General features: G+C 59.5%; 1 protein-coding gene across 1 annotated transcript; it reads left to right on the forward strand.

The window, feature by feature from the left end:
- Nucleotides 1–33: 33 nt before the first annotated feature.
- Nucleotides 34–16933, forward strand: KLHL21 (kelch like family member 21). The gene is made up of 5 exons (XM_051988671.1): nucleotides 34–531; nucleotides 804–1874; nucleotides 5792–6197; nucleotides 13648–13720; nucleotides 14476–16933. Exons 1-5 carry the CDS (start codon nucleotides 330–332, stop codon nucleotides 14767–14769), a joined length of 2046 nt encoding a protein of 681 aa, XP_051844631.1. The 5' UTR covers nucleotides 34–329; the 3' UTR covers nucleotides 14770–16933.
- Nucleotides 16934–18475: the final 1542 nt, after the last annotated feature.

An 18475-nucleotide genomic window follows, 5' to 3' on the forward strand; every position in this document is an offset into this window, starting at 1 on the left:
CAGTCAGAAGTTACTCAGGAGGAAGTTGAGTCGTGGGGTGGGGGCGGGGGCGGGGGCCCCGCAGACTCGGAGAGGAGAATGATGGTGCTGGCCCGAGTCTAGGGAAGCCGCGGCCGGCCCAGATCTATGTAGGTGCTTAGCACTTGATTGTGTTTACCGAGGAGTGGTGGGCCTGGCGGGAGGGGGGGAGGGGGAGTACTCCCTGCCGAGGCTGGCAAACGAGGCGTTTAATTCCCCACCGCGTTTGCCCAGGCTTGTGGTTCTCTGAGCTTAGCTTCCCGCGGTACAGTAGGTTCCCTCTTCCCTGCGGGCGGTTGATTTATCGGGGGATGGACCACTGCCCTTGGCACTGTCAGCCCGAGTCGGGGTGGAGGGTGGGGAGGCCTAAGGGAGGAGTCGGCGGGGGAGCCAGTCGAGGGAGGGCTGGTGACTCAGGCGAGAAGAAGACAGCCAGCCGGGGACAGGCCGCACAGTATTCCTGGCTCCTCCGTAAGCTCCGGAGGACGGGAGAGGTTGCATCATTCGGCTCAGGTTACAGCGCAGGACCGGGAGAGGGGGGGCAGGGGTCTCGAGTCCAGCCCGGGAAGGCGGCGGGAGCGTCCCGGAGCGTCCGCGGCCCAGCGGGGAGAGGGTTAAGTGGGCGGGGGCCGCGGGCTGGAAGAGGGACTCTCCGCGGGGCCCTGACGGCCACGTGGGCTGGGCAGCTCGGCCGGGGGAGGGAAAGGAAGCAGGGAAGGTATTTATAGAGGCGGCGGCGGCGGCGCCGGGGCCGAGCCGAGCTGAGCTGAGCGTCTCCCCCACAGACACGGGCATCGGCGCTGTCACCAGCGAGCGGACGAATTTCCAACGAGGTATGGAGAGGCCGGCGCCCTTGGCCGTGCTGCCCTTCTCGGACCCGGCGCACGCCCTGAGTCTGCTCCGAGGGCTGAGCCAGTTGCGTGCCGAGCGCAAGTTCCTGGACGTGACCCTGGAGGCGGCGGGCGGGCGCGACTTCCCTGCGCACCGGGCGGTGCTGGCGGCGGCCAGCCCCTACTTCCGGGCCATGTTCGCGGGCCAGCTACGGGAGAGCCGCGCCGAGCGGGTGCGGCTGCACGGCGTGCCTCCCGACATGCTGCAGCTGCTGCTGGACTTCAGTTACACGGGCCGGGTGGCGGTGAGCGGAGACAACGCGGAGCCGCTGCTGCGCGCCGCCGACCTGCTACAGTTCCCGGCCGTGAAGGAGGCGTGCGGGGCCTTCCTGCAGCAGCAGCTCGACCTGACCAACTGCCTGGACATGCAGGACTTCGCCGAGGCCTTTAGCTGCGCGGGGCTGGCGGGCGCGGCGCAGCGCTTCATCCTGCGCCACGTGGGCGAGCTGGGCGCCGAGCAGCTGGAGCGCTTGCCCCTGGCGCGCCTGCTGCGCTACCTGCGCGACGACGGGCTCTGCGTGCCCAAGGAGGAGGCCGCCTACCAGCTGGCGCTGCGCTGGGTGCGAGCGGACCTGCCGCGCCGCGCCGCGCACTGGCCGCAGCTGCTGGAGGCCGTGCGCCTGCCCTTCGTGCGCCGCTTCTACCTGCTGGCGCACGTGGAGGCCGAGCCGCTCGTGGCGCGCTGCCCGCCCTGCCTGCGCCTGCTGCGCGAGGCCCGCGACTTCCAGGCGGCGCGCTACGACCGCCACGACCGCGGGCCCTGCCCCCGCATGCGCCCGCGCCCCTCCACCGGCCTCGCCGAGATCCTCGTGCTCGTGGGCGGCTGCGACCAGGACTGCGACGAGCTGGTCACCGTGGACTGCTACAACCCGCAGACCGGCCAGTGGCGCTATCTGGCCGAGTTCCCCGACCATCTGGGCGGGGGCTATAGCATCGTGGCGCTGGGCAACGACATTTACGTCACGGGTGAGGATCCCGGGGGAGGGGGAAGGGAGAAGCAGAGCCTTCGGCCACACTCTCTGAAGGGCCGTCGCCCCGCAAACAGAGGTAGACCCGCAAACAGAGGTAGACTGGGTCCTTTGGAGACCTAATGCAAACCCCTCATTTTACAAAACCGAGATCTGATGCGTGCCCAGGCCCTGATTTGTCACGGTTAGAGAATGTGGGGGTGGCCACTCCACGGCACTCCCCTGCCCTTTCCGGGCTCAGATGGAGTTGTCCTGAGGGGTGGAGGGGGTCTGGAGAGCGCCTCATGCGTCCCCTCGGGCCTTTTCTGCCTGGGCCGGTTTCCCGAGGTTAGCTGTCTGGTAAGGCTGAATATCTTTCACTGGGAGAATGGTGCCCCCAAGTCCCAGGCTCTAATTAAGTTGGACTGACACAACTGGGCCACTCTGAGCTCTCCCTCCTCCCACGCCCTGCTAGAACCCCTATTGTTTCCCTAATTAACTTAATAGCCAGACAGAGATGGCCGCCGGCGGGACTGTCACTGGTTCTCCCAGCTCAGCCCGGCCTCTCCTGTTTTGGGCACAGCTTCCCTCCCCCGGGGCTTTCTGCAGGAAATCTTTTTCCAGTGGGCTTGAGTCAGTCATCGCTTATGCATTTGATATATGCTTCCAATCACATGGTGTTTAGGCTGAGGTACCTCTGTGATTGTAAACACAGTCACATGGTATCTGATTTTCTTCCAGTGAACTTGGCTGCCAACCCAAGGCAGTGCAGAGTCACTCTGGGTGGGTCCCGGCCAGCCCCGGCTCTCGGTCCCGCTTCTTTGTCTCCGTAAATCCTGTTTTCCGAAAGCAGGCTCTTTTTTATGAGGCTGTTCCCCGGCAGCTTTATTAGGCAAGCATCCCGTGGGCTGGGTTTGTCTCTGAGATCTCTGCCAGCCTTCCCAGTAACATGGCTGAAACCTAAATGATCCATCCCTGCTTCAGCCATCCTTGGCATCGGGGAACCAGATTATCTGAGGCAAACTGGAGTTCCCCAGCTGTGGTATCTAGAGGACCGGGTTTGGAAATGAGGGACGATGGGAGTTTGCCAGTAGGTTGGCCTCTGGGACAGTTTGATGCCTTAACTTTTCAAAGCACAGTTTGCTTACTGAAAGTCTGATTTTTCTGCTGACCATGCTTATTGATCTGAGAGGTTTTTGAGGTACTTTGGAGTTGTTTGGTTCTCCCCCTTTCCCCCCCATCCCTAGGAGCCCCGGCTTGTCTGCAGTTTGCTTAGTAAGTGGTTAATGACTGTTGCTAGATTGAGAGACTCCTTATTGAAAAGGTGAAGCCGTCCTTGCTCGTAAAGGGCAGAGAGTAGTAGAAGGGAGACTGCACCCTCCGATCCAGGCTTTGTCACTCCCTTGACTGTGACTTTGGAAAAGCCTCTCATTTTCTCTTCAGTTAAAAAAAAAAGTGAGGAGGGAGGGGATTGAATCAGAAAGTGTCTTGGATCTCTTCCAGTTCTGACAGTGTGTGTATTTGTACTTGGTCTGGGAGCTCTAGGAAAAGGACTGGGTGTTCCGAGCAAAGCCCGCCTGTACGCTGGCGGGCTCCTGCTGGAGCTCCCACTCCAAGCTGTAGCCCTGGATGCAGTCGCCCCGAGCACACACGGGTCACGGGCAAGGTCGGCGGCCCTGCTGACCTCGGGCTCTGCCCCTTCCGTCTGTCCTTGGCTGAGATTTGGGAGCGGAGAACTTCCCCGAGAGGTCCAAACAGACCCCACTCCGGCAGCCTCCTTCCCCAATATAACAGCTGAGCCAACTAATCCTCTTTGTTTAGACAACTGGCCCAGGCCTCTCAAGTACAGCTGCCTGGCCGGGATTCCGGAGGAGCAAGAATGCCGACTTCCAGAATGGCTTTTGGAAACCATTCCCATTCAGAGAACAGTGGGCGAGTGTCTGAAGGCTCGACAACTGTTCCCCCTCGGGCTGGGGGCCTGGGCAGTAGCCTTGTGTAGGAAGGTGAGGGGGCCCTTCGCACAAAGAGGCTTTCTGGGACACTCATCCCAGGAACCCAGCTTGGGCAACTTAGTCAGGTGAACAGCTTGTCTCCTCTGATGGGAGGGAGAGTTGCCTGTAAAAAGAGCCTTGAGACTTTGCGGGTGAATCTGTGTAGACCTATTTTTAAAAGTTCTTTTCCGTTCACACTGCCTCTTAAGGTAACGGAGTTGTAGCGGCTTGCTCCCTGCTCATTCCACGGGGGACTGTCTGGCCTGCCTCCTGAATGGGCCTCTTTGAGCTCTTTTTTTGCCTGTGGGGTGGGGGGGATCCACTAGAAGAATCCCCAGCATTCCTGCAGTGCTTGGGAAACAGCCCTGCCATTCCCTCCCCCGAGTCTCGGTATCCCCGTGGGGTAGGTGCTGTAGGCCCTCTGGGAGAGATGGAAATCTGCTGGTGACGGCCGCTGCCTCAGCCCTTCTCGATCCCCAGGCCCCCCAGAGCCCCAGAAGGACCCCGGGTCTCTAGCTCTCCCGGCTGGCACGGGTCCCCAGGTTACAGGTGAGGAAACGGCCTGGGAGAAGTCGGGTGACCCAATCCTCGCTCTCCACTGCCCAGCTGTTAAATTTTGGATTTGGGAATGGACCCCGGCCGCCGCCTTTTAAGCCGCACCTCCCGTCGTACCCCGCTGCCCTGGGCTCCCCAGGGCTGGGCAGACGAGGTGATTGGCTGAATTTTGCCTCTGCTCCTTCCTAGGAGACAGAGCAGTTGGTCTCTCTGGATGGAAAGGAGGGAAGGCTTCCTGCCCCAGAGCTTTGGACTGCTGGCGAGGAGAGCCCGGGAGCTCGTAGAGGAGGGGGTGGTCGGGCGCGCGGACACTGCTTACTGTCTGGTTAGGACGGAGGCCTGGCTTGGAAACCCAGAGAGCTTTCCTTTATTAGGGAGAGGGGGCCAGGCTCTGCTTTCTGGGGCGCTCCCGTGGTGGGCCTCCCTCACCCACTGACAGAACTCATCGGGCAGAGGTGGGCTGGGGCCCGGGGACCTCACGCACTTGGGAATCAGGTGCCGTGTCCACCTGAGTGACCTCGGGCGCTGCCGTCCCTCCGGGGGCCTCCGGCAGGGCCATGGGCCACATGGGCCTCCGGGTCCCGGATTCTGGGACTTCCCTGAGCCTTGGCTTCCTTACGTGTGTCTGAGGCCCCCCAGTCAGTGAGGGAATGACACTGATTCCGCACTTGTTATGAAAGCGCTCCAGCTTTGGGGGCAGGGGCGGGGGCTTCCACCCTCAGAAGCCCCTGCCCCTCCGGCGCTGTGTGGCTCGAGGCGAGTTCCTTTTCCTTCCTGGTCTTCCGAGGTCCCTGACACACCGAGGATCAGAGAGCCCCTTTCCGGGGAAGGGGGGGGGAGGAAGCTGGCCCAGAGCAGCCCCCCTTTCCGGGGGGGAGGGCAGAGGGGGAAGGAGGCCGGCCCAGAGCAGCCCCCCTTTCCGGGGGGGAGGGCAGAGGGGGGAGGAGGCCGGCCCAGAGCAGCCCCCCTTTCCGGGGGGGAGGGCAGAGGGGGGAGGAGGCCGGCCCAGAGCAGCCCCCCTTTCCGGGGGGGAGGGCAGAGGGGGGAGGAGGCCGGCCCAGAGCAGCCCCCCTTTCCAGGGGGGAGGGCAGAGGGGGGAGGAGGCCGGCCCAGAGCAGCCCCCCTTTCCGGGGGAGAAAAAGGGGGAGGAGGCCGGCCCAGAGCAGCCCCCCTTTCCGGGGGGGAGGGCAGAGGGGGGAGGAGGCCGGCCCAGAGCAGCCTCCCGCGGGTTGGACACCGGGGCTGGCTTTGGGGAGGGAGGGCAGGAAGGCTGGAAAGCCTCGGGGGGTGCAGCCTGCTCCCGGGTAAGGTTGCCCCAGAGAGGCGCCGAGGGTCGCCCTGCCTCCCCTCCCGCCGTCCGGCCTCACGGGCCCTCTGTTCTCCCTCCCAGGAGGCTCGGACGGCTCGCGGCTCTACGACTGCGTCTGGAGGTACAACTCGAGCGTGAACGAGTGGACCGAGGTGTCGCCCATGCTGAAGGCCCGCGAGTACCACAGCTCCTCGGTGCTGGACGGGCTGCTGTACGTGGTCGCCTCGGACAGCACGGAGCGCTACGACCACACCAGTGACACCTGGGAGGCGCTGCAGCCCATGCCCTACCCCATGGACAACTGCTCCACCACCGCCTGCCGGGGCAAGCTCTTCGCCATCGGCTCGCTGGCCGGCAAGGAGACCATGGTCATCCAGTGCTACGACCCGGACTCCGACCTCTGGTCCCTGGTCAACTGCGGGCAGCTGCCGCCCTGGTCCTTCGCGCCCAAGACCGTGACCTTGAACGGGCTCATGTACTTTGTGAGGTGAGTCCCGCCTGAGGCCCCGGCCGCCGTCCAGGCCCTCCGGGCCGCCGCTCTGGGGCGGGGGTCTGCAGAGGGTTGGGCCTCTGGGCGGCGGCTGTCCTGGGTCTGAGGGGGCCCGCGGGGCCCAGCCGGACGGGCTTGGTGCCCGAGGGGTGGACTTAGGTCCTGTCCCCTCCCAAGGCACCTTCCATCTGAGGGCACGACAGGGGCGTCGTTGGGCAAACCCTGCAGGTAGGCTACGCATTAATTAGGCACCTCCTGTGTGCCGGGCACTGCGTTGAGTGTGCTTGTAAATAGGCTTTTGTTTGATCCTTGCCCCAATCCTAGGAAGTGGGACCTTTTCCAAGTCTTCATTTCATAGCTGAAACTGAGCAGGCAGTGGTTACGTGACTTGTCCGGAGTCAGAGCCGGTAAGCGTCTGAGGTCGGAGCACTGCTCTGGGGCTCCGTCTCTGCTACTTTGTATGTGGGGACCTTGAGCTCCTTACACTCTCTGGGCCTCAGTTTCTTCATCTGTAAAATGCAGTGATTAGGGAAGAAAACCCAATGTCAGCAAACCCAGCAGAGAGCGAGGAGGCTGTGCTGTGCTCCACCTTGCCTCCCACCGGCGGCTCTCCGTCACGAACGGTCTGAACCAGGCCGTTGCTCATTGCTGTGCACGGTGTTCTCCTGGTTCTGCTCGCTTAGCGTCTGCTCTCGGAAGTCGTCCTTATTAAGCACTTGCTGTGTTGGAGACACTGAGCTGAGCACTTGGAACTAAAACGGGAGCTCGGGGCAGCGGGGGCTCGGGGGGGAGCCCCCGCCCCGCAGTCAGGAGGTCACGCGTTCAAATCCAGCCTCAGACACTTCACGCTTCCGAGCCCAACTGCCTCCCCAGAAAGGGGGTCGGGTCAGCAAGGACGAACAAGTGCCCTCAAGGGGGGAGGGGGCGAGCAAAGGGCGGCCGAAGGGGAGCTCTGAGGCTAGACGCAGGTTCTGTGTCCGGAGGACGTCGGATTCGGCTTTTCTCCGGGCCGGTCTCCGTGATGGTAGCCAGGGAGCCCTGGGTTGAGGCTTTCCTTTATTAAATCAGAGGCAGCGTGTATTAGGCGCCTGCTGTGTGTGAGATGAGGAGCCCAAGCTTCCCTGACAGCGTCCGGGACACCGGTGTCCCCGAGGCTCCCGAGGCCGTCGGCCTGCTCCCTGTGCTCGCTCCAGGTGCGGGGGCTGTGGGTCTTCCCCTTAGGTGTCCGGTCCAGGGCAGAGGGTTCCGGGGAGGAGCCTGCAGCTTGCTGAAGCAGGCCCGGGGCTCTGTGAGCTTCCTTCCTGCAGGGGGCCAGGTGGGAGGGGGCCCTCGTGCTCTCTGAGGTCCTCCCACGAGCTCTCTGGTGGCCGGGGGCAGAGAGGGCTGGGCTTGGAACTGACCCGGTCGTTTACTGGTCGTGTGACCCTGGACCAGACTCCGACCTCTCTGTCTCGGTTTACACATCTGAGAAGTGGGTCTAACAGTGGGCCGAGCCTGGCTGTATTGTGGTGAGGAGCCGTCGGGAGCCTCGTGAAACATTTTTGCGAATCTTCAGGCCCCGCGAGAGTGCCCGCTGCCGTTCCGGCCGTTCGTCGTCAGGGAGCCTCTGCCGCGGCCGTGCCAGATGCGTTCTGGGTGCCGGGAAGGCCTCGGAGGAGCGCGGCGACGAAGCTGCCATCTCCACGGCACTCGGGGTCTGAGACGCGCTCGCGGGGGTCTGGCCTTATGCTTCCCGCCGTCCCGGGGAGGAGCCCTAGGAAGCCGGGGCAGGCTGAGTGACGGGCCTGGGGGCGCTCGGCTGTGACAGTCGGCGCTGGGTTCGTGCTCCGGGCTCCTCGCTCCGGGCTGGCTTGTCGCCACTGCCCCTCCCCCCGCTGCGTCACATGCGGAGAGGGTCGGGAGCGGAGGAGCAGGGCAGGCTTGGGCCGGGGGGCTGCGGGCGCAGGAGGGCCCAGGTTCGGCTTGGCACAGGAGGCAGGGCAGCGCTGGCAGGAGCGGGCACCGTGGGCCCTGCCAGCCAGCCTTCCCGCAGGCACCAGAGGCCAAAACAAAGCTCCATTGTGGCCCTACGGGTTCCCACGTCACTTCCCACACCTCCACCCCTCGTCGGACCCTCCCTCGTGACAGCAGGGCCCCCGTGGGCGGCTCTGCGGGGGGAGGGGCTGCTGCCCTTATCGGCTCCAGCTCCACTTGCCTTTTCCCCTCTCCTCCTTATCGGCTGAGGAGGCGTGTGTTTTGTCTTGGTTGGTTTGGGGGGGGGGTCGGAGTGGGATTAGCAGCAGGTTGTCCCCCTCACCCCTGAGTCTGTGCTGGGACACGCGGGGCCCGTGGAGCGCCCGTGCCCTTGCCCGGTCACTCCTACCCACCTTCACAGCCGCCCTGAGGTAAAGCCGCTGGCCCCCGGCCCCGAGCCCGGCTTCGGGAGGTCTCCTCAAATAGAAAGCCGAGGGGCTATAAATAGGCTTCTCAGAAGGCTCCCGACTTCGGTTACAGCCCCCTTCTGGCTCGGAGGGGCCGCCTGCGAGAATGTTCTGTCCTGCCCTGGCCCCCCGGAGCCCTCGCCGCTGGCTGCCAGGGCGGCTCCCCGGGCTTTGCTGGCCAGAGCCCCGAGCTCTCGCTGACCTGAGGACTTGGATCCCCATTTCTCCCCAGGCCTAGAGAGGAGCCCGAGGAGCCCGGGGCTGGCGGGGGGTCAGACCCCGATGCCGGTCCTGCTGCAGAAGCTTACTAGTGGGTGATCCCGGGCGAGGCCCCCCGAGCCTCGCTCTCGCTGCCCACTGGGGGATCGAGGACACTTGGCAAACCTTGCCCACGGCCGTGTGAGCCCCCCAGACACGGGCTGAGCTGCCGGCGGGTGTCGGAGCCTGAGAGGCTGGAGCCCTGGCCCTCGAGGCAGCGTCTGCTGTGGTGTCCCTCTCTGCAAAATGGGGTTCCTAAGCACCCCCTCTGGGCCTGTGAGGGCCAAGTGAAGGGACGCTTGGGAGGGCTTTGGGACCCTGAAAGCTGTAAATGCGTCCGTCCATCCACACTTATATCCTTTGAGCTAAGGGAGAGAGTAAAGGAAGGGACGTGTTACTCTGTGTTTGCTCTGTTCAGAATCAGACTGGGGGAGGGGCGGGGCGGTGGGCTTCTGGCGTCCCCCACTCCCCTTACAGGCCCTGCCACTCACCTCCACGTGGGGGGAGGGGATACCGGCTCTTGTAACTGCCAGAGCCGAGAAGCTGCCTTCACATTGACTGGGGAGGCTCCCGTCACACCCGTGTCTGGGGGGGGGGGGGCGCTCTCCCAGTCTCCCCCTCCGTGTGTGGACCCTGCGTCCCATGTAAGTGACGTTGTCAGTGATGGAGCGCAGAGCTCGCCTGTGAAGCCTCGAGCCCGAGATGTTAGAGCTGGCGGAGGAGAGAAGGCGGCGTCTCCCGCCTGTGCCCCAGGCCGGCCTCCTGTCCCTGGCAGGGCCGAGGCCGCCCGTGCCCTTCACCTGCCATCCTCGTGACTGGGAAGGGGGGAGGAGTCTGCTGGGCCAGGGCCGGCCGCCGGTGACGGCCCCCAGAGCCCTGCTCCTGCCCCCACATGCAGCCTTGCAGGAGAGGGAGTCGGGGAGGCCTCCTCTTGGCCCCAGCGCTCGGATCCCTGGCTTCCCGGTCCCCCGGACTCTTTGTGCCCCATCTGGGCTTTCTTGGCAGAGACCCGGGAGCGTTTGCCATTTCCTTCTCCAGCTCATCTCACAGAAGCCGAGGCCCCCAGGGGCAGTCACCCAGCGAGGAAGTGTCTGGGCCCGATTTGGACGTGGGAAGCTTCCTGATTCCGGCCTCTGCCCAGAGTTTGATTTTGGGAGAAGAATAATAGAATGGGAGGGTGGGGGAAAGAGCAAGCTTTTATTACGCTGGGCCTCTGCCAGGCAAAAAGCGTCTCCTTGGAAGTCCGGTCTGAGGGGGGCAGTCCCTCGGCAGGGTCCCTGGCAAGTGATGCCTTTCTGTGGTCCCCGCTTGGAGGCGCCTCCCCCCAGGATCGTAGGTTTTTAAGCTAGAAGGACCTGGAGATCATTCAGTCCAACCCACGCATTTTGTAGGGGAGGAGATGGAGGGCTAGGGATGCGCAGAGTCTTGCCTAAGGCCGCCAGGGAGCCCAGGAAGAGGTGGGATTTGCATTCAGGTTCTGTGACTCCCGGGCCCATCGGTATCATGGGCCACGCTCCCTCTCGGTGAGAGCCACTGTCTGGGGTGGTTTGGATCACGAGAAGTTTTCCCTCCATGGAAGTAAGATCTGCCTCTTGTGCCTTTTTATCCCACTTGTAACACAGGAGGCTTGAATTAATTCTTAGTGTTATTCTAGGCCTCTCTCATGTCTCATCGTCCATGGGACCAAAGCTGCTCGTGAATCACTGCACAAAGGCTCGCAGAAAAATAACATGGCATCCCTCACCTAGGCGTGTTCCGCCATCCAGCGGGAGCGCCTGTGTGCGGCCTGCTGCAGGTCCCCGAGGACCACGCGGAGCCCAGCGCCCCCGATTGTCCGTGGGTGCTTTGTTTTCTTCCACACTGTACCACTTCCTAGTGCCTTACAGCAGAGGAAACCGAGGAGGGCTTCCGGGGCACTGAGAGTAAGCGGCTGGTGGGGGTGGGTCACGCTCCTCCTCGGGGGGAAATTCGGCTCTTTTGTATTTCCCTCTCAGAGCAGAGTACTGGGTCTCAATTTGTAGGCACTTAAGTGCTGGACTCCTTGACGAACGCGGGGCAAAGCACTTATTAAGCATTTATTGGGTGCAGAGCACCTTGCTTTTGTTCAGTTGTCTTTAGGATCTGAGTTCTCTGTGAATGAAATCCCAGTGTCCGGACTTGTAAAAGGGAGGATTTGGGGGGGGTCTGAGAAGCTCTTCTGGCTCTAGCCGGAGGCAGTTAATGGCTACAACTCTGGACTGGGGAGACAGGAAGAATCCGAATTCTAACAGTTTTTGTCTTTCCTTTACTTCATCGCGTGGCGCAACGTCCTTGCCTCTGCCTCAGCTTAGACAGGAATTCCTAAGTTTCTTTAAATTCTTGATATGGTCCCACCTCATGGTGCCACATTCTGTACATGCAGGCGCCGGTTCTCTCATTCTCCAGTTAATGGTACTTGCTGTGCTTCCGGCTTTTAGTTCCCACCAAAAGTGCCCTTTGTGCCTATATTGGGGGCGGCGAGGTGGTGCGGCGCGAGAGTGCCAGCCCTGCCGTCAGGAGTCCCAAGTTCAGATCTCGCCTCGTTACTCACTAGCCGGGCAAGTCACTTAACCAAAGGTTGGCCCCAGTCCCTCCTGCGTAAAATGAGCTGGAGAAGGAAATGGCCGACCTCCGGGACCTGCCAAGACAACCCCAAATAGGGTCACGGACTCAGACGGGACTGAACAGCAGCAGCGATAATAACGATTGTTTGCGGGGATGTGGAATCTCTTCCTTTCTCGGAACTTCTTTGGTGAGAGCGCCTGGATCAGGGTCCAGGGAGGGGATGCGGCGTCAGTGGGGGCGTACGCACACACGTGCATGTGCGGCTCCATGTGCATACGTACACTCGTGCGCAAAGAGAAGAGGCAGTGATGAAAAATGACTGCCTTGGGCCCCACGACCGTGAGTTCCCTGAACCTTCCTGAGCCTCAGTTTGCTCACTTGTAAAATGAGAAAAGTTGTAAAAGGAAATCGCTCCTACTTTAGACTGAGGATCTTGAAAGAGAGTGACTTTGTTCTTTGTGTCCTAGGGGTCACAGCCATCAGCCAGGGGGTAAGTCACAAAGAAAGTAATTCAGGCTTAATGTGGGGAAAGACTGACAGGGACGGCTCCCTCCAGGCAGAGGCTGGACAGCCCCTTGCTGAGTATGCTGGGGGGGGGGGGGGGGGGGGCAGGGAGGATAGTCTCTTTGGGTTACAGCTTGAATCAGATTCAGTGGTGGATTGGAGCCAACTTTTTTTTTTTTTTTTTAATTTTCAATAGTATTTTATCTTTCCACATGTCTGTAAAGTTTCCAATGTTCATTTTTGTAAAACTTTGACTTCCTAATTTTTCTCCTTCCCCAAGACAGCCAACAATCTGATATAGGTTAAATACGTGCAAATCTTTTAAACACATTTCCATATTTGTCATGTTGTGCAAGAAAAATCTGACCAAACGGGGGAAAAAACCTGAGAAAGGAAAAAACCAAACGTGGTGGAAATACTCTGCTTTGATCCACATTCAGTCTCCACAGTCCTCTCTAGATGCATTTTCCTTCCCAAAGTGATCGGCTTTTCCCTTGAATCATCACCTTGGGGAGAAGGGCCACGGCCGTCCCATAACCTTGTCCGTGAGCACCATGATCCCCGTCCTGCTCACGTCACTCGGCATCGGGGCGTGGGAGCTTTCCAGGTCTCGAGCCGACCCCCTGAGCTTGTTGGAGCTAAATCTTCAGTGGGAGCGCTTACATCCCAGAGACGGCAGGGCGGGAGCTGGAGACCGGGACACGGTTTGTTGTCCTGTTCATTGTCCAGACGTAAGGATTGGGGAGAAGTGTTAGTGATGCAGAGCCAACGGGAGAGCTCGTTGTGCTTGTTGGCTTTTGTGGCACTTGAGATTAAACATTTTCCATCCCCTACGGTGGCCATCTCCCTTCCCTCTCCCAGCTTCCTGGTGCTCTAGGGTAGACCTTCGATGAGATGTTTAAGGGGGGCATTCTTTATTCCCCATCAGTGCTTCCTTTTTTTTATTCTAGTCACATTGCTCTTGTTTGTACAGAAGCCAAATGATCAAACTTGTCTCTAAATTATTCAATTTAAATTAACTTTAAATTTTAAATTGAATTATAAATATTGTCTATTTTTTTCCTGTCATCAATCTGTATCCCTTATTTAGTCTAGGCTCCCTCCTGCCTTTCATCTTAGAATCCAGCTGGTTGGGGCTGGTTTGGGGCACTCCCTGTAGAGTGTCCAAGGAGCACAGAGTGGGCCCTCAGCAGCTGTCCATTCTGTCTTCTGTCTGACCAGGAATCCCTTCTTCAGCGTCCCTGGCAAACAAGGGGCCTGTCACCGACCCTTTACCCACAAATGCCCCCGCCTCCCATTAGGCCGCTCTGAATGTGCCATTCCCTGTGCCCCCAGAATCAAATGGAGCCCACCGGGCTTTGCTACCCCGCAAGGCCCCAGAGCTCGGTCCTCCAGCTCTTGGAGCTGGTCCCCAGGTGGCTCTCCTTGGAAGCCCTCGGGGCTGGGCGGCCTCTAGGGGCAGCTTCAGGCCTCTGGGGCTGTGTTGGTCACCATGGTAACAGCTGCATCCCTGATCCTGAGGAGGCTGCCCCTCCTCCTCGCCTCGGGCAGTCCAGGACCCGGCTCTTGTAGAGGTGGAACAGTGTGCCCAAGACCAAGGGCGGAGCGCTCAGGGGACTGGGGTCTTCTGGTTATGGAGACTCCCGACCTTGCACTAACCAGCCCCCATTTGTCTCTGACAGAGATGATTCTGCTGAAGTTGATGTGTATGACCCCGTCAAGAACGAATGGGATAAGATCCCGTCTATGAACCAGGTAAACTTGGAGATGGGGTGCCCCGGGCACAAAGCCTGCCCTGTTGTGCCTTTGGGTGGGTGGGGTCTGGGTGTCTGGGGAGTCCAGGTTTTGATGGGGGGGGCATCACGTGCAGAGATCTTAGGCAAGGGTTTTTCTGTGAAAGATACATGTTTGAGAAACCTTCTCAAGCTACCTTTGCTGTTTTTAAAAAGTGAATTTTTATTATTTAATTTTATTTACTTATTATTCTTATTACTTGCCTGGAACTTTTATTTTTACAAAAAGCTTCGTTATCTTTCGTGAATGTCATTTATTTCTGGGAACAACCTCTCCCAGTCTCCAGAAAAATTCACTCATTGAACAAAAATAGTGAATCCTCTGACAGTGTACAGACAACATTCTGCCCTGGCCTCCCTCCTCTCCCTCAGGTTTTCTTAGAGCTCTTTGTCCCTGTGATATTTGATCCTGGATTTTACTCACACAGAGGTCTCAGCCCATAAATTAAGCAGCCAACAAAGTCCAGTCTCTTCATTTTGCACATGAAGAAACTGAGACCCCCAGAGGTCACGGTGCTGGGACCCCAGGAAGCTCTTCCCCACCTCCGGGAGCCTCCCATTGTGTCTCCCCAGGAGGAGGGAAGCTCCTTGACTGATTTGTCTCTTGTCTTTGTATCTGTATTGGGGGGGGGGTCCAGGTGTGCCCTCGGGCCTCCCTGCCTGCAGTGAGTGCTTATTGGGGGCCCGACCTCACCTGGCTTCTCCCCTGCTCTGTAGGTCCACGTGGGAGGCAGCCTGGCGGTCCTGGGGGGCAAGCTCTACGTGTCGGGGGGCTATGACAACACATTTGAGCTCTCGGACGTGGTGGAGGCCTTCGACCCGGAGACGCGGGCCTGGAGCGTGGTGGGGCGCCTCCCGGAGCCCACCTTCTGGCACGGCAGCGTCAGCATCTTCCGCCAGTTCATGCCTCAGACCACATCAAACGGGCACGGCTTCGACCTGGACAATGCCAGTGACTCAAATTGGAACCGGTCCCAGCAGCGCCACCAGAACCTGAACGAGCTCCGTTAGCCCTGGCTGCCCCTGGGCCTCCATGAGGGACATGGTGTGTGTGGGGGGGCAGAGGGAGGACCCCATGATGGATGGAGGGCGTGGCGAGAGCACTGGGACCCCGCTGGGGGCTCCCACCGGACCCGAGCAGAGGCTGCCCAAGCTCCCTTCCCTTTGACGTGGGGGAGAACTCCCCGCCTCCACATACACCGCTGGCTTCTGAGGCCGGATCCTTGTCCTTTGTGCCTCCTCCGTGCTGGGGCTCCTCCCCCCCCGGACCCCTCACCGCAGGCCTCTCCTGGGGCTCCGAGGCTGGCGCTTTCTGCACAGGCTGCCCACACTGAGGAGTCTCTGTGCTGACCTTCAGGACAGTGAAGCTGGGAGCCCCACTCCTTGGATGGGCCAGGGACCCCCAAATTTTGCTCTGTGGTGATTCAGCTCCCGGCGAGTGCGGCCAAAGCTGTTTTGTGAGGTGGACCCTGGGTCCTGGGGGGTAAAAGCATCTTGTAAAGATGCAGCCCACCCACCCTCACTCCCGGGGCACTTGTGTGTGCTCTGCTCAGGGTTAGAATGGAGGAAGACTATAGGATGACTGGGCCTGGGCGGCCCCTTCCCTCTCACTGGGGGAGGAGCCAGGCTCTGGCCCTGGGGGCTCCTCTCTGGGTTTGGGGATGCTCAGAGTGGGGGGCCGCCTGCCTCAACACCCCCTTTTTATGTGGGGATCAGGGATCTCTAAGGCCCTTCCCACCCCACCAAAAGTCTGGATTGACTTTTCCCATTGAATTTATTTCAAGAGCGATGCTCCTGTGGAGAGCAATGTGGGGGAGAGGCCTTGGGGACACAGGGCTGGTCACAGAGCCCGCGGGGCCGGGGTCTCGGTCCCCCTCGGATTCCTGCTGGCTGGGCAGGCCCTTGCTCTCGCGCCTGCTCTAGAACGGAGGGGGGTCTCCTCCCCAGGAGCTCGGATGTTGATGATTTAAAACCCTCTGAAAACCCGAACATTTCCCATGATGTTTTTGCCTTGGTCAGGACCCTATCTTCGCCATGCTACGCCTTGCAGGGAATACTCGTAAGACAATCAGCCCTTGAGGTTAAGATGATTTGTTTAAGTTAAGCTAGATCACCCCAAGTCCTGAGCCTCCTCTGAGGGGCTCAGTCAGCGCTCAGAGGGCAATGCGCTCTGTGTTGTGTCTTGCACTAAGTTAACTGGCCGGTGCCTTTGGGGCCTGCTGCACAGGATCAATAGGGACTGGTCAGGATCCCCGGTGGAGAAGGTCCCTGAGAGGACAGTGACATTGGAGGGGATTTGCCATCTACAGAGCCTTTAGAGAAAGGGGGTGACCTTGTAGGATGGGGGAGGGGGACAAAGATGCTTGATTTAAAATCACAAAGTCCCCAAGTCCCAGCTCTGCCCAAGGGAAAGTCACTTAAAGGCCCCTCTGCCTCCACATTGCTTTTCTGAAGCCCCGTGCAGCTCGAGCCGTGATCCCTGGATGAAAGCAACGCTTCCCCCCAGGAGCCAATGTTCCCCCTCCCCTGTTTCTGGGCTCTCAGCCCCAAATTGGGATACGTCAGTTGCTTTTGGTTTCCTACTCTAAGAAGCATCCTTTTGGGATCTGCCCAAGTCAGCTCAGCTGTCTGAACTGTCCTGGACACCAACAGTCCTGAAAGAACCAGACACGGGAGGATGTGCCCCCTGGATCACCTGTACGAGGGCTTGGCGCCTTAAAACACTGGGCTGTTCCTGCCTTGGGGGGCCCCTCGCCCCCAGGGCCACCTCTCCCCCACCGGCTCTTTGCCCCCCACCCAAGCCCCGGCTGTAGTCACACACTTGAACCCCGAGTTTCCCCGTAACCCCGACCCGCCTCTTTCCCTTCTTGGGATTAGCACTGATGATAAGCTGGTGGTTTGTGCCTGTCGAGTGTCCGTGTGTCCGTGTGTGTGTGTGTGTGTGGTGTCTGTACTGAACTGAACTTGCCTTACAGGACAAACGCCAAATGTCAGACTCTTACAGAGTCTCTATTTATATGGATCCTCTAGACTTGCTCACGGCCGTGTGAGATGCGGAACCAAGAGCCGACGTGGATTTGTGTATTTATTTTGTTTACTGGGTCAGACTTCCATGGCCCGAGTCATGGGTGAGGGATCCATCGCGTACTTTTTTGAAATAAAGACATTTCCTATATGTTCAGACTCCTGGTATTTGTGCTTAATTTTCGCAGTGGAAGTAGAGTTTGGCTAAGGGAGACCCCTGGACAAGGGGGTGAAGGTTGTGGATGAGGGACTTGGAGGATGTCGGCTGCATCTTGGGGACCCTCGGGACTGAGACGTGACAGCTGGAAAGTTAGGAAGGGCTTGTGGTTCTGGGGGACTCGGATCCTGAAGAACAGGAGCCACTGGAATTGGAAGCAGAGAAATGATGGGTCAAACCTGGGCTATGAGCTTGGCAGCCGACGGAGTAGGAGAGGAGAAGGCAAGAGGCGCTCTCAAACCCGCGTGCTTAGTGGTTGGTGGGAACTGTCGCCATTTCAGATTTAGAAATGTTTCCGGGGTCTTTTCTGATCCAAACCATGGGATAGCCGGGTGGGATGAGTAACAGCCGGTCTTTGAAGACCATCACTTCCCTTTGCACTGGACAGACAAGAGGCTGACGTACTCAGGGTATGGGGCCCCTGGCATGAGGGCTTCCATCTGGTTCGGGGCAGCTCATCGCTTTTCCTTTGTTCTCACTTGGGGCTCACGGTAGCCCTATCAGGGTAAACCCGGCAGAGGGCCTAAACCAGGTAACCCACAGGCCTCGAGCCCATCGGGGGTCCCCCGTGGAATGGACCAAGGAGAAGAGTTTGTCCCAGCGCTCACGAGGGCAGCTGAGAGAGGGGCCACGGGGCCCGGTCAGATGCCACAGACCCAAAGGGCATTTCCCACAGCCCAGGCAATCACTGGGCATTCCGACTGGTCCTGCTGCGGGCTCTCGTCCCCCTTCCTCAGGGGCAGACAATCCCTAAGCCCTGGGCCACTGCAGAAACTGGAGTAGACCAACATCTTGCAGCGTGTGGCAAGATCAGGGCAAGGGGGCTGCACGGGCCCAGCAGCAGCAAGATTGTGTGAGGATCAGTTACGTAGCCCTGGCAATTCCCATACACCTGGAACGGAATCCAGAGAGACCAAGTGTTGTTAAATTCTTTCTTCTCTGTAATATAATATTCTCCGGGAGCAGGTTTCTTGGGGGCCTCTGGAGGCAGCCTTAGTTTCAGTTCAGAGTAATAATCACCCCAAATGCAGCCAGGGGTGTTAAAGTCCAAATCCTTCATTGTCACCTTCAAAGTCTTGTCTCCTTCCAAATAGCCCAGTTAACTTTCTTAGAGGCCTATCTCTTTCCTCGGTTCCCAGAGCCCTTGCCGCTAGTCCTTTGCCTCTTCCAGCTTCAGCCTCCAGCTCCCTCCAAATCCAAAGCCTCCAGCCAGCACCAAGGTGGAAGTTGGAATGAATCGGATTCCCCCTCCGAAGGTGGGCTTCCGGGCTTTCGACTTGTGAATCTCCCAAAGTCCATCCCAGTTGAGGCTCCTAGCTTTTATATGCTCTCTAAAGGTGTGAACTCTAATGTGTGAACTCTCTTAAAGGTGTGAACTCTAATGTGTGAACTAAGTACATAAGCATTGTCTCTATCCATTCCAGTGACTTAGCACCTTGTTTCAAGTTCTGGCCCATAACAAAATGCAAAAGAAAA

Source organism: Antechinus flavipes, chromosome 3, assembly GCF_016432865.1.
Source record: "Antechinus flavipes isolate AdamAnt ecotype Samford, QLD, Australia chromosome 3, AdamAnt_v2, whole genome shotgun sequence".
NCBI lineage: Eukaryota > Metazoa > Chordata > Mammalia > Dasyuromorphia > Dasyuridae > Antechinus > Antechinus flavipes.

Coding starts and splice junctions, on each gene's coding strand:
- KLHL21 (XM_051988671.1), top strand. CDS start 330: ATGGACCACTGCCCTTGGCACTGTCAGCCCGAGTCGGGGTGGAGGGTG. Junction 6,198..13,647: donor GGGCTCATGTACTTTGTGAG/GTGAGTCCCGCC, acceptor TGTCTCTGACAG/AGATGATTCTGCTGAAGTTG. Junction 13,721..14,475: donor AGATCCCGTCTATGAACCAG/GTAAACTTGGAG, acceptor CCTGCTCTGTAG/GTCCACGTGGGAGGCAGCCT.